The sequence below is a fragment of the Crocuta crocuta genome, unplaced genomic scaffold (genome assembly GCF_008692635.1).
Source record: "Crocuta crocuta isolate KB4526 unplaced genomic scaffold, BGI_CrCroc_1.0 scaffold54, whole genome shotgun sequence".
In the NCBI taxonomy this organism is placed as follows: Eukaryota; Metazoa; Chordata; class Mammalia; order Carnivora; family Hyaenidae; genus Crocuta; species Crocuta crocuta.
The window spans coordinates 2,810,139-2,822,367 of NW_027530356.1; the positions used below are offsets into that span (position 1 = coordinate 2,810,139).

The window sequence follows — 12,229 nt, forward strand, 5'->3', positions numbered from 1 at the left end:
CTCCCAACATTGTACCAAGCGTCGGGCCTCAGGGCTGGGCTCTGCCATCACCATCAGAACATTGGTCAAAGGCTGTTATCTTAACCGTGCCATCTTGCCCGGGTCTCCTCTGGGCCCCACTTCCTGCAAAGCCTCTTCTGAAAATCCCTACCTGCACTAACTGCTTTGTCATTTCTATAGCCCCTAATGTCAGCATTGCCCTGCTAGCCCGGATACGTTGCCTCGTTTGTGCTCTTGTTTCTTATGTTCGATGACCCCTCTCCCTGTTGGGACGGAAATCTTTTGGGGTCATGCACGGAGCATAGTGTCTTATGCGTAACAGATGCATATTTAGTTAATAGTCCTGTCTGCACAAATTTTGAGCATTATGACTTCTGTCCTTTTAAGGATAAAATTGAGAGTATTTGTATGCATGTGTGTGTCTACCTGTGGGGATGTACATATGTGCATGTATGTGTAAAATATAAAATTAAGAGTAAACTTGGGGATACCAAGTATCTACTGCGTTTTCAGAAGAAATGAACTGAGGAAATTTACGATAGGCTCTATTTTTCCCAGTTTTGGAGTGGCCACACAGTAGGATTGGTAGGAGGACAGGCTTAAGAAAGAGGCAGAACTGTGCCAAATCCTTTTTCTGCCACTTATTAGCTGTAGGGCTATGGGCAACTCACTGGCCTCTAAGAGCCCCTGTTAACACACAAGTAAGGTCTACCATGCTAGCCTGTTATTATTACCCATCATGTCCCTAAAAGAATTTGGGCCCCAAACGTAGGAAACTCTCAGATAGTGATAGCTATATAATAGGTCTCTGGCATTAAAACAAATTTTTTTTTAAGATCGGAAAAGTTACACGAATAGAGTTTGCACTATTTCAGTCTATACATCATGTTCAGCTACTTTGGTCACCTATAGGATAAATCCACTAAAATCCGACACTTGAGCCCAACACCCAAGGACCTGTCCCATTCTTACTTTCTGAGCAAAGTTTGCTCTTTGGCTCTGCTGGGAGGACCCTCAGTCTAACACACACATGCTCACCTGATACTTGCTATCCCCCTGCCTAGAATTCTTCGTATTCTCGCCAGCTACCCAGCCCCAGCCTGCGGTACAGTTTTCAGTCTCTGCCCCACTGAGCCTACTGTCACCACCTCCCTGCCTCTGCATTCTCGGAGCTCTCACTGGTCCCAGCTTTCTTTTGGCACGTGTTATATTCACCTTTATTATTTGGTTTTATATGCATAGATTTCCTCTCCGCCAGAACAGGACCATCTTAACTCTTAGTCTTTTTAAGATACTATTGTGAGATGCAGTGTATACACAAAAGGGTATATATAAAAATTGTGTTTTTTTAAATGCAAGTTAAAAAATAGACTATAACCAGTACCTCAGAAGCCCTTGTGCGTGTGTTTCCCATCATGCTTCCCTTTCCCCCAGAGATAACCAACGTCATGACACTTACATTGATCAGTTTTCTACTCTTTAAGCAGTACTTTGTTTTGCATTATGTAAGTGTTTGAATTTGTAGTTTTCATATTTTAAAAATTTATCCATTTGCTAAATAAGTGGAACTATAATTTATTTTCACTGCTATATTATATTCCATCATCTGAATATACCACAAGTTGTCCTTTAAAAAGATTAAATGGGGTGGATTGGTCGGTTATGTGTCCGACTTTGGCTCAGGTCATGATTTCGCAGTTTGTGGGTTTGAGCCCTGCATTGAGCTCTGTGCTGACAGCTTATAGCCTGGAACCTACTTCAGATTCTGTGTCTCCCTCTCTCTCTCTCTGCCCCTCCCCCACTTGCATTCTGTCTCTCTCTCGAAAATAAATGAACATTTAAAAAATAAAAGATAAAATGGACAAGTAACCATAAAATCTCAGTGACATTCAACAGTAAGTATATATTTTTTGCTCATATGTTGGTGGATGGGCTGAGGCAGCTCTGATCATCACAGCGGGGCTTATGATGAACGCCAGGCCACAAGTTTGATCCAGATCTGCTCCATGAGTCTTCTCTGTTCTTCTGCCGGAGGAGGTCACAGCTTCATCAGAGAGAAGGAACAGAAATGAGCAGGGCTTTTTTTTAGAAGGCAGTGTCATATCTGCTCCCATTTCATCACCAAAGGCAAGTGCTTTGTGCATGCCCAATTATCAGTGAGGCAGGAAACTCACTCCCCCTGTGGAGATTGGGAAAGGGAGTGAACACTTGCCGAACAATCTTAACCTACTAAGATAAGGCCACCTGGGTTGTTTCCAGTGATGACTATATCAAACAGTGCTGCTGCCATGCACATTTTGATTACGTCTCCTGTGGCACACCTGCTTTAGGATGTGTGCCTAAGACCTGAGCTTCCAGATCGGGGTCGCGAGTGTTGCCAGTGTTACCAGCAAATTCCAAATGGTTTTCCAAGTGTTGTACCTTTTCTGCGGTGGATTGGGGTGTTGGTTTTTGCGCTGATCTGCCACTACTTTTAGATTTTCATGTGTATTTAACATACGGTTGAATAATTTCAAAAGTATGTCTAAAAGTTTGTGAGCTTAAGCTCTTTTCCAACCATTACTGTAAGGTGGAAGGTGCAATGTTCAGGCTACAGAACAAAGTGCCATTCATCTTTGTGTCAGTGCTCAGAATCCACTAATGGGTTCGGCTTGTGTTCTCTTGGCAGATTTGGTGCAAATGCAAAAGTTGTGCATTTCCTGGGGCGAATCAAACCATGGAATTATACTTACGATCCTAAAACAAAAAGTGTCAAAAGCGAGTCCCATGATCCCACCATGACTCATCCAGAGTTTCTCAACCTGTGGTGGGACATCTTCACCACCACCGTTTTACCTCTGCTTCAACAATTTGGCCTTGTTAAAGACCCCCACTCGTACTTAAATGTGGTAGGTTCTGTTTTTTCCTTTCAGGCAATTTAATGCTGTAGTTTTTTAAAGTTGTATACTGGTAGAGGTAGAATATTTAGTGGTATTTTGCCATAAGAGACTCTTAAATAGAGAACAAACTGAGGGTTTGCTGGAGGGGAAATTAGTGGAGGGGGTGGGCTAAATGGGTCCTGGGCATTAAGGAGGACACTATTTGGAATGAGCACTGGGTGTTATGTGTAAGTGACGAATCACTGGGTTCTACTCCTGAAGCCAGTACTATACTGTATGTTAACTAATTTGAATTTAAATTTAAATAAGTAAATAAAAAGAACTTCTGTAGAAAAAAATTTTCTATCTTAGAGGGGAGAAACAGGGCCAGCAAAGACTAAAGTAGTAGATTTTGTGGCAAATTTCATTAGCTCTGAAAGCATAAGAAAGGGTTTTAGAGGCTTTTATATATATGTATATGTATGTGTCTGTGTGTATGTATATATATATCCATATATAATATCTATAGAACTCTTAGCTCATTATCCTAAGGTTCTAAGACTATTCCTAACGTATAGAGTGCCCTCTTTCATGTTTTAGATGAATAGACACTTTTCCAAAGAAACCATAAACATTTAAATATATGTATTTTATTTTTTTCATCTGCTTAGAAGAATGTATTTTCAGTGAACATCACAATAACATGAACATGCAACAACAGATACTTTTTTAGGATTATGTTGGTTTGCTGTGTTTGTGCTCTTATGGTTAGATAGGATCTTGAAAAAGAAACCTTGTAAGAAGATGATATTAACATTTAAAACAACGAACTGCTTAACCTCGTTTCTGACTTTAAAGGTCTTCCTCTGAGGTTTATTCTTTTGGAAAAATTAGAGGATGAGAAATTATACTTTTATGCTATGGAATTAAGATATAAAGAATAGAATTGAATGAGTAAATTGTAATTGAGTCTAACTAATCAGTTAATTACCTTGCTATAATTATAAGAGGCTGAAAGGTTGTAAGAGATCCTTTTATTTGCCACAGAAGAGATTTTAGCCATTTTACTTATTAGCCCCTGTACCAATATATAAAATGGAGAAAGGGAAAAATAAATACCACTAACATTATTACTCTAATTGCTTTATATGAACCATGAAATAATACTTTTACAGTATTTGGAATGTTGCCTGGCACATAGTGCTTAAGGAAAGTTAGCTATTATTATAGAATCCTTACAACTACTCTATCAAGTATTATTGTTACTATGCCCTTTTTGTATATTAAAATTAACTGAGGCCTAAAGAAGCTAAATACCTTCTGTTGGTTATATAACATACTCATCAGAAGCAGAACTGGGACTCAAATCTAGGTCTCCAAGACTGTTACCTTCTGAAAAATACAAAGTAGAGAATTATGGAAGAACCTCCCTGTATCATTCCCATTGTGAGTGGAAGCAAAGGCAGGGCTCATCTAGGGTAAGGACTTCTGTTGCTTCAGCTATAAAATAATCCCGTGGAATCTGCCCCAGTACCTGGGAGTTCCAGTATATATAAACACCTACATATACACTCACCTATATCTAGCAACAAGAACCAGTAATCAAAAATTTTGTTCTACCATTTTCTCTGTTAAAAGCAGCACCTTGTATGTATTCATTCGCCTTCCTTTTTCTGTTAGTTCTCACCTCAGAGCTTTTTGAAGAATAGTTCTGATAATCTTTCATTGTACACTTAAAGTCAACTGCCTTTCTTTAAGTCATGAGAATCTAATGTCACGTAGAGTAGGTTTGCTCCATTTCCTGAACATTTACCCTATACCTTCCACAACCCAAGGACTGAGAAGTATGAGCCAAGGAAAAGCGATGAGAATTGTTCCAGATTAAGCGAATTAACACAAGCTACAAGATAAGATACTACTTGATAATAAGCTTGAACAGGCAGAGACGTTTGGTGCATAGTCTCAAGCCACTTAGCGCTCACGTTTATAACGTGACAACTTACATGGTGCGGCTCTCTGGTTAGGTTCTTTCTGAAGCTTACTCTGAGGTATCATTTTGTTTAAGTTCTCAACCTTTCAGAGCCCACACAAATCGAGAATTTATCGTGAGACTTGTGTTCCCTTGTCCATCCATCTTACGCTTTCTAATGAACTGTTTGCAGCTTTCAGACTTGGTCTATACACTGGCTTTCTCTTGTGGCTTCTGTAGAAAGGTATGCAGAACTTAAACATTAACCCTAATTACTTTGTTTCCCCAATGTTTTCACTGAGTCCAGAAGTCTTCATTTCGTTAGGAAAAAAAAATCATACAACCCTTGTATTTCTGTGTCTTGTTTGTTTGTTTGTTTCATGTAATACTTTTCAGTTTTTGCTACTTTGCATGATAATTCATCCTGGCTTTTCTCACCTTCAACTTCCTGCGTTCTTTAAAGCAGTCTGGCTTTCAGACCTCAAGGAGTCTGATGATGCTCTCCTTTTTAGGAAGGTGTCTCGGGAGCTGTATCACATCTGTCCCTTGGGGAGATCCCGGCCACAGCACAGCCTTTTGTGTCCTCAGAAGAACGGAAGGAGCGGTGGGAACAGGGCCAGGCCGATTACATGGGAGCAGATTCCTTTGACAACATCAAGAGGAAACTTGACACTTACCTCCAGTAAAAACGCTGCCATTTTCCCATGGACACATCCATTTCACAGGCACTTGTTTTGGATACTTAGTATCTAGAGCTGGGTTAAGAAAGGTCTGTTACAGTTGCTAGAAGCTTTGCTAAAATTAAGATGCATCAGATGAGGGGATTTTGCAGGACAATGGGTGAGAACGGGGCAAAAGTTGTGAAATAGCAGTTCAGCTATGTGGACAGCGTTCTGCTTTTTAACCCTAGGCTTATTCGGCAAATGGGTCAGAAATTCTTAATTTTGCTGACTGCTAACACAGGTGGTAAGGGAAACTCAAACTATTAAAATGGCTGTATCGACTCTAAAAAAAAAAAAAAAAGCTGTGCCAAGGCAGGCTTTCAGTCGGTCTCCCTGAGACTGGGACGGGGTATCTATCTCTTGCTTGCTTGTTGTACCTTTGACTAGACCCGCATTTTAGAATTGCCCAGAGGCCACCAAAGCGATTGTAATCGTGCTTTCAGGCAAAGACAGCCTAGAACACTGCTGAGTGACTCATAAACCTATCAACAGATGGCGTTAACCCATTTTACTTCCTAATTGTAGTGTCTGAAGTCACCAGTTTTCCTGTGTACAGTTTACAGCATGCAAAAACACTTGTGTTCCGTTCTGTGTATCTGTAAACGGCCGTGTGTTCTCTGATGGTTACCTGCAGCAGCACCCTGTATGAAATAAAGACTTATTGCCATATCCTGGTTGTCTAATTAAAGGATTCCCGCTCCCCTTGAAAAAAAGTAGTTTTTCATATTTTTAGAATTTGTCAGTGTTTTAAAAAACCAGTGTAACACTTGACACTGGAATTGGTTTCTATATTTCTAGAAATATTAAAATCGCATGTTCTCCAGTGACGGTAATGGGTGTAATTAATGAAGGAAAGTGAGATCAAATTTGTCAGTCACCCACATTATATCTCCATATTCAGTTGAGTACTCACATTTTAGAAAATAAAACGTTAAAGTCTACATAGGTTCATTGTCAGTCTCTGAACATATTTGATAATCGTTCAGACTGTTAGTACTGGAACCGGTGTCTTCTAGTATTATCCAGTAATTAAAATGGTAGAAGTATAAAGGATATTTATTAAATGTACAGATGATTCTGGGCTGCAAGGATGTGGCAAGTCAGGGAAGGGCAGATTCCAAAATGACCTTTAATTTTTTTTAATGTTTATTTTTGAGAGAGTGAGCATGAGTGGGTGAGGGGCAGTGAGAGGGAGACACACAATCTGAAACAGGCTTCAGACCCGAGCTTTCACCAGAGCCCAGTGTGGGACTCGAAGCCACAACCGTGAGATCATGACCTGAGCTGAAGTCGGACACTTAACCGATCAAGCCACCCAGGCACCCCAAGATGACCTTTTAAAACCAATGTGAGTAATCAGAGATCATTCTATTGGGGAGAGGAGAGAAGGAGAAAAGACCATGATGAGAAGAAACTTGAGAGAGTTAATTGGGCAGAAACTGCAGTGGCTTTTATGACCTAATCAACCAAGGTTGCCATTCTTTATTTTCATAATATCCTGTGGGTTACACAGGCCAGCCCTATTCAATATGGGTGTGAATGAATAGCAGGGCATGGAATCCTGGAGGCAGGAATGTGGGGGGGCCACCTTAGAGGCTGGCTACAGGAGAGCCCCAGAAGAACCTAAAGATTTACCTAAAATTGTAAAATATTACATAAGTGATTTCTGAAGATATAATTATTTGGATTGGTGGAGAATGAATTGCTATAATCTTCCAGTATACAAAGCACTACCAAAGATTTAAGTGCCTCCATGTATCGGGTGCTATGGTAGCTCTTCTCAAAATACACCTAAATCCAAGGATCTCTGCATTGGGGGAGATTATTGAGATGTAACCCCGTCATAAATTGAGGAAGATGTGTATACAAAATAAGGAACTGGTTCCCTGGCATCCTCCAAAGGTCACCAATGTGATTTTGGGGGAATTATGTTCTAAACATCATTATGCATTAATGAATTTTAATGTGGTTAGTTTCAATCCATTGTAGTTATTCTTAAAGATCTAATTGCCTTACCTTTGGGATTTAGATTTTAAGAACACTCCTTTTGCAGCTGGTGGAAAACAGCTTGAATGAAGGACAAAAGAGTTGATGGGAAGGACTGTTAGTTTACTCTAGTGGTCCTGGAGAGAGACCGTGGCAATCCAGCAAAGCTTTCACCAAGATGGAGGCAGTGAAGTTTCCTGATAGATGGGACGTGGAGTGAGGAAAAAGGAGTAACGGAAGATGAGGGGCTCGAGCAACTGTGTGTCTCCAACCTCCTTGCTCCCTAAAACACTGGAGACTTAATTGTAAGTACAGTTTCTTACACCTCCTCACTTACAAATTCTGATTCAGTAGCTCTTGGTTGAGGCCATAGTATCTCTGTTAGAAGTAACTACCAAGCAATCCAAAAGACTGTCCCAAATGACAGTTAAGCACCGAGAATCACATGATACATTGAGGTATTTATACCAAATACAACAGGGAGTGAGGTTTTCAGCAGAAGGTGCGTGAAGCGGTGAGGTGGTGTAGCATATAAGGGGACTCAGCTTCTAATTAATCTTGGCCCTGTGAGGAATATAGGAAACATTACCATAAATAACATCCATAAATGTATCTGTGTAGTGTTTACCTTTTTAATGGCACGGAGACTTGGAGCGTTGAGTTAAGTAAGATTTGGCTTGTCCTTAAAATAGTCTGCAATGGTTTGCTTTTTTCTCTACTTGTTACAAATACACAAATGGATTACAGTCTTTTCATACTTAAGGTAAGTTATTTGATTAACTTATTTCTCTGAATTTCAGATGCTGAAATTCAGTCTCCTTTAAATAAAAGTGTAAGAAGGCAAAAAGGAAAGAAAATTTACTGGGCATTTACATCGCAATTCTATCAGTCCTATGAGGTATATATAGTATGCTCATTTAGCAGATAATCAGAGAATGAGAGAGGTAAGTAAGTCATCTGCAGATGATTTTGATTCAGATTTTTGTACTCCAAATTCCATAGCTCTGCTCTGCGTTAAACAAATGTATGGTCAGAACAGACCATGAGATCAGAGAAACCTCTCTATATAAGCAGAAATACAAATGCCAGAAATCTCTGGGGAGTAACACAATAATAGAAAAGCTTACATTTTGCTATAGGGATGAGGACGTGGCTTGAAATAGGACTTGGGAAATAACTTTTACAAAGGCTTTCCTAAATAGACTGCCTGAAATTATAATGTAAAAATAAATGAGTAAAACCCAAGGATAGAATTTGTTGTGACTTTTGGCTGAGGCAAACATGATTCAGCTTCTTCACAGAGACTTTGTATCCTACAACTGTCTTTATCCTGTTTTCAGCAGTTTTGTGGGCCTAGAACAGGCACTACTTCTGTTATAGGCTATGCTGTAATACTGTGATGTATTTGAGGTCAACATTTACCTATAAGGGCAAGGGCTCCTTACACCTTATACTAAGCGGTTCAACTCTTGTCATCTACTTATTCTGTATTCAGTTTCTTGATGTTCAGTCTGTCAGCTACCATTTCTCACCAGCGCCTAGAAAAAAAATTCTAGGAAGAGTCAAATGTTGAGAAATAGGGCCTTTGAATGCTAGTACAGTTGACTCTTAAACAGGTTGAACAGTGAGAGTACACTTATACATGAATATTTTTTGATAGAGTACAGTGTAATTTATTTTTAGGATTTTAATTCTTTTCTCCAGCTTCATTATAAGAATACAGTATATAATAGGGGCTCGGTCAGGTAAGCACCCTACTCGACTTCAGCTCAGGTTATGATTTCATGGTTTGTGGGTTTGAGCCCCACATCGGGCTCCATGCGGACCGTGTAGAACCTGCTTGGCATTCTCTCTCTCTCTCTCTCTCTCTCTCTCTCTGCTCCTCCCCAACCCCTACCTGCTCCCTCTCTCAAAACAAACTTTAAAAAATACAGTATAAAAATATATATACAGGGGTGCCTGGGCAGCTCAGTCAGTTAAGCTTCTGACTTTGGTTCAGGTCATGATCTCACAGTTCATGACTTCTAGCCCCACATCAGGCTCTGTGCTTGTGCTGACAGCCAGCTCAGAGCCTAGAGCCTGCTTCTGATTCTGTTTCCCTCTCTCTCTGCCTCTCCCCTGCTTGTACTCAGTCTCTCTCTCTCTCTCTCAAAAATAAACATAAAAAAATTTTTTTAAAGTATATATATACAAAATATGTGTTGAGCGTTATCAGTAAGGCTTCTGGCTAAGAGTATGCTATTAGTAGAGTAAGTTTTTGGAGAGCCGAGTTATATGCAGATTTTCAACAGCACATGGGGTCAGCACCATATAGTTGTTCAAGGGTCAACTGTATATGGATTTACCGAAGGCTGTTATTTTAGGTGATTTATTTATTATTTTGGTCCCTCGTTAAGATGAACAGAAACCCATTCTTCAGATAACTAATACTGCTTTATTGTGGCCATACAATATGTAATCCAGATAAGTATATTTTGGAACTATCTGAAGCAAAAAGATTCTACAAGAATCTTGAATTTGAACTACAAGATTCAAAGCCTTCTCTTTTTACAACTGAAAAACGATATCAAAGCATCAAATTTGGCATGTGGGGGGGAAATCAAACCTATGACTCCATGGTTTTTGTCTTAATATTTTTTGTTTCCTATGTTCTACATTGCCTAAGAGATAAAGCTCTAAAGTGAAAAGGCTTATACAATTTCTTAAAAAGCTCTAAAGTGAAAAAAGGCTTACATAATTTCTTAAATAAGTATTTCTTGAAGGCTAATTAACTTTGGGAATCTGAAAGGACAAGCAAACCATAGAAAATAGCTAATAATGTGCATAAAAGTGTCAGAAGGCTATGAGAAGTCCCTGAAATAGGCTAGACAGATCTCCTTCCTTGGTCTTCCAAGAATATGCCTTAATTAAGGTGAAGTAGTAACTTTCCCAAGCTGCACAATTACACTGTAAAATCTTTTCCAGGGATCCTAAAATACCAAAGGTCACCTAGTAGAATGTGTAAAATGGTAACAATAACTCAGATTATAACAACATTTGGAGAGGATCAATATATCGTTTTGTTTTTTTTTAATTTCCTGTGAACAGTAGAACAGCTTTAGGCTGTAAGATAAATTTGCCTACACAAAGGTCAGGTCCTTGCCTTTGGAGATTAGCTCCATGTTTGTTCAGGGTCTGTAATTCATGTACAAAATGCATGTTTATCTCAGGGCCCCTGGGTGCCTTAGCAGCTTGAGTATCTAACTCTTGATCTCAGTTCAGGTGTGGGATCTGTGCCAAGCGTGGAGCCTGTTTGAGATTCTCTCTCTACCCACTTCTGTCCCTCTCTCCTGCTCCTGCTCTCTCAAATGAAAAAAAATAAAATAAAAATTTAGCTCCTTACTTCACCTGTGTCTGCAAGAAGTCTATTAGGTCTCCATCTCCTTCACTAGAACATTTCTCATGAAATATTTACCTTTTTTTTTAATCAACATATTGATACCAGGGCAAGTTTTCTTGAAAAACCTACAATGGTACCATTAGGGAATAGCCCCTCCCTTGTCTAACAAAAAGGATAAATTAAGCATTCAGGAAACTTTATACTGATTACTTTTATCTGCCTTTGTTTTTAATTAACCAGATGGCTGAAAAGGTAGCAAACTTACTGAAAACCTTCCTGAAATACTGTTCATATCTCAAGTGCAGGGCATCCTTAACGACATATACTCTTTGATGATCCTTAATATCCTTTCTGATCACATTATATACCCTCCTAGAACTGAGTTTCAAACATGCAAAGCCATGTCCTAGAATTTTTTTTATCCACCAATCTAAGCCATCATTTTGACATTTGGTGGCCTTACATTGGTTACATGAAGTCCCAATGTAACCTTAGTTATTATAAAATTTTGGACACTTGATTCAGGTTAATGGGGGTGGTCTGTGCCATATACATTGAAATACAAATGTTATTAAATTGTATTCCTTTCCTATATAAATCAGTTTTTGTATTAACAGAAGAAATGGGTTTAAATTTGTCAGAAAATTCTTGATCAGGAAAGTTGAACAAGGAACTGGAAAAAGATTTAAACCTCTCATTTTTCAGTGGCGCCTGGGTGGTTCATCTGGTTAATAAGCATCTGACTTTTGCTCAGGTCATGATCTCACAACTAAGCCACCCAAGTGCCCCATCCTCAGATTTTCAGTGCATCTTCCAAATCCTAATGAATAGAACTTTGGGCAAGTACTATAAAGAATGTAAAAAATACACCAATGCCTTTGACTTCCCCAAACAGAATACACTACCTGAAGATAATTTCATTGGTACGCTATTTCCTCGATTTACTATGTCATTCCTAGATTAGGGTAAAATCTACAATGCAGACTGCTATCCTAATGATACCACTATGTTGTATAGGTATTACTGTGCTTTTTTTCTGGCAGATGAGGAAATAAGACTTGGAACCGATGTTTTAGAAGATCAAGACCTTTAACACAAACTTCAAACACATATACACTGATTTCTAAATAAGAAATTTAACCAAATTGAGCAGAATTAAAAAGGTGGGAAGAATGAGTACACTCTTATTATTCATACTACTTTTTTATGTACTGTCCTTAAAAAACAATTGTGTAATATAGATACCTTAACAGAAGTGTGAAATTTGTAAATTTTCTTCAAAGAAAAAAATCACTAAAATTATGGCACTGAAGAA

The 12,229-nt window shown here is 38.9% G+C and overlaps 1 protein-coding gene across 3 annotated transcripts in view; it reads left to right on the top strand.

Annotated features, from left to right (window-relative positions):
* Positions 1-6,218, top strand: part of GYG1 (glycogenin 1) — a 96,033-nt gene extending 89,815 nt beyond the window's left edge. For 2 of the 3 annotated variants that reach the window (XM_077765869.1, XM_077765870.1), the window contains 2 exons: positions 2,669-2,888; positions 5,340-6,218. In XM_077765869.1, coding sequence (XP_077621995.1) covers positions 2,669-2,888; positions 5,340-5,513 — 394 coding nt within the window. In that variant the 3' untranslated portion in view covers positions 5,514-6,218. Of the gene's footprint in view, positions 1-2,668; positions 2,889-5,020; positions 5,072-5,339 lie in introns of all 3 variants that reach the window. The other variant, XM_077765871.1, reaches the window with a different exon arrangement.
* The last annotated feature ends 6,011 nt before the right edge of the window (positions 6,219-12,229 follow it).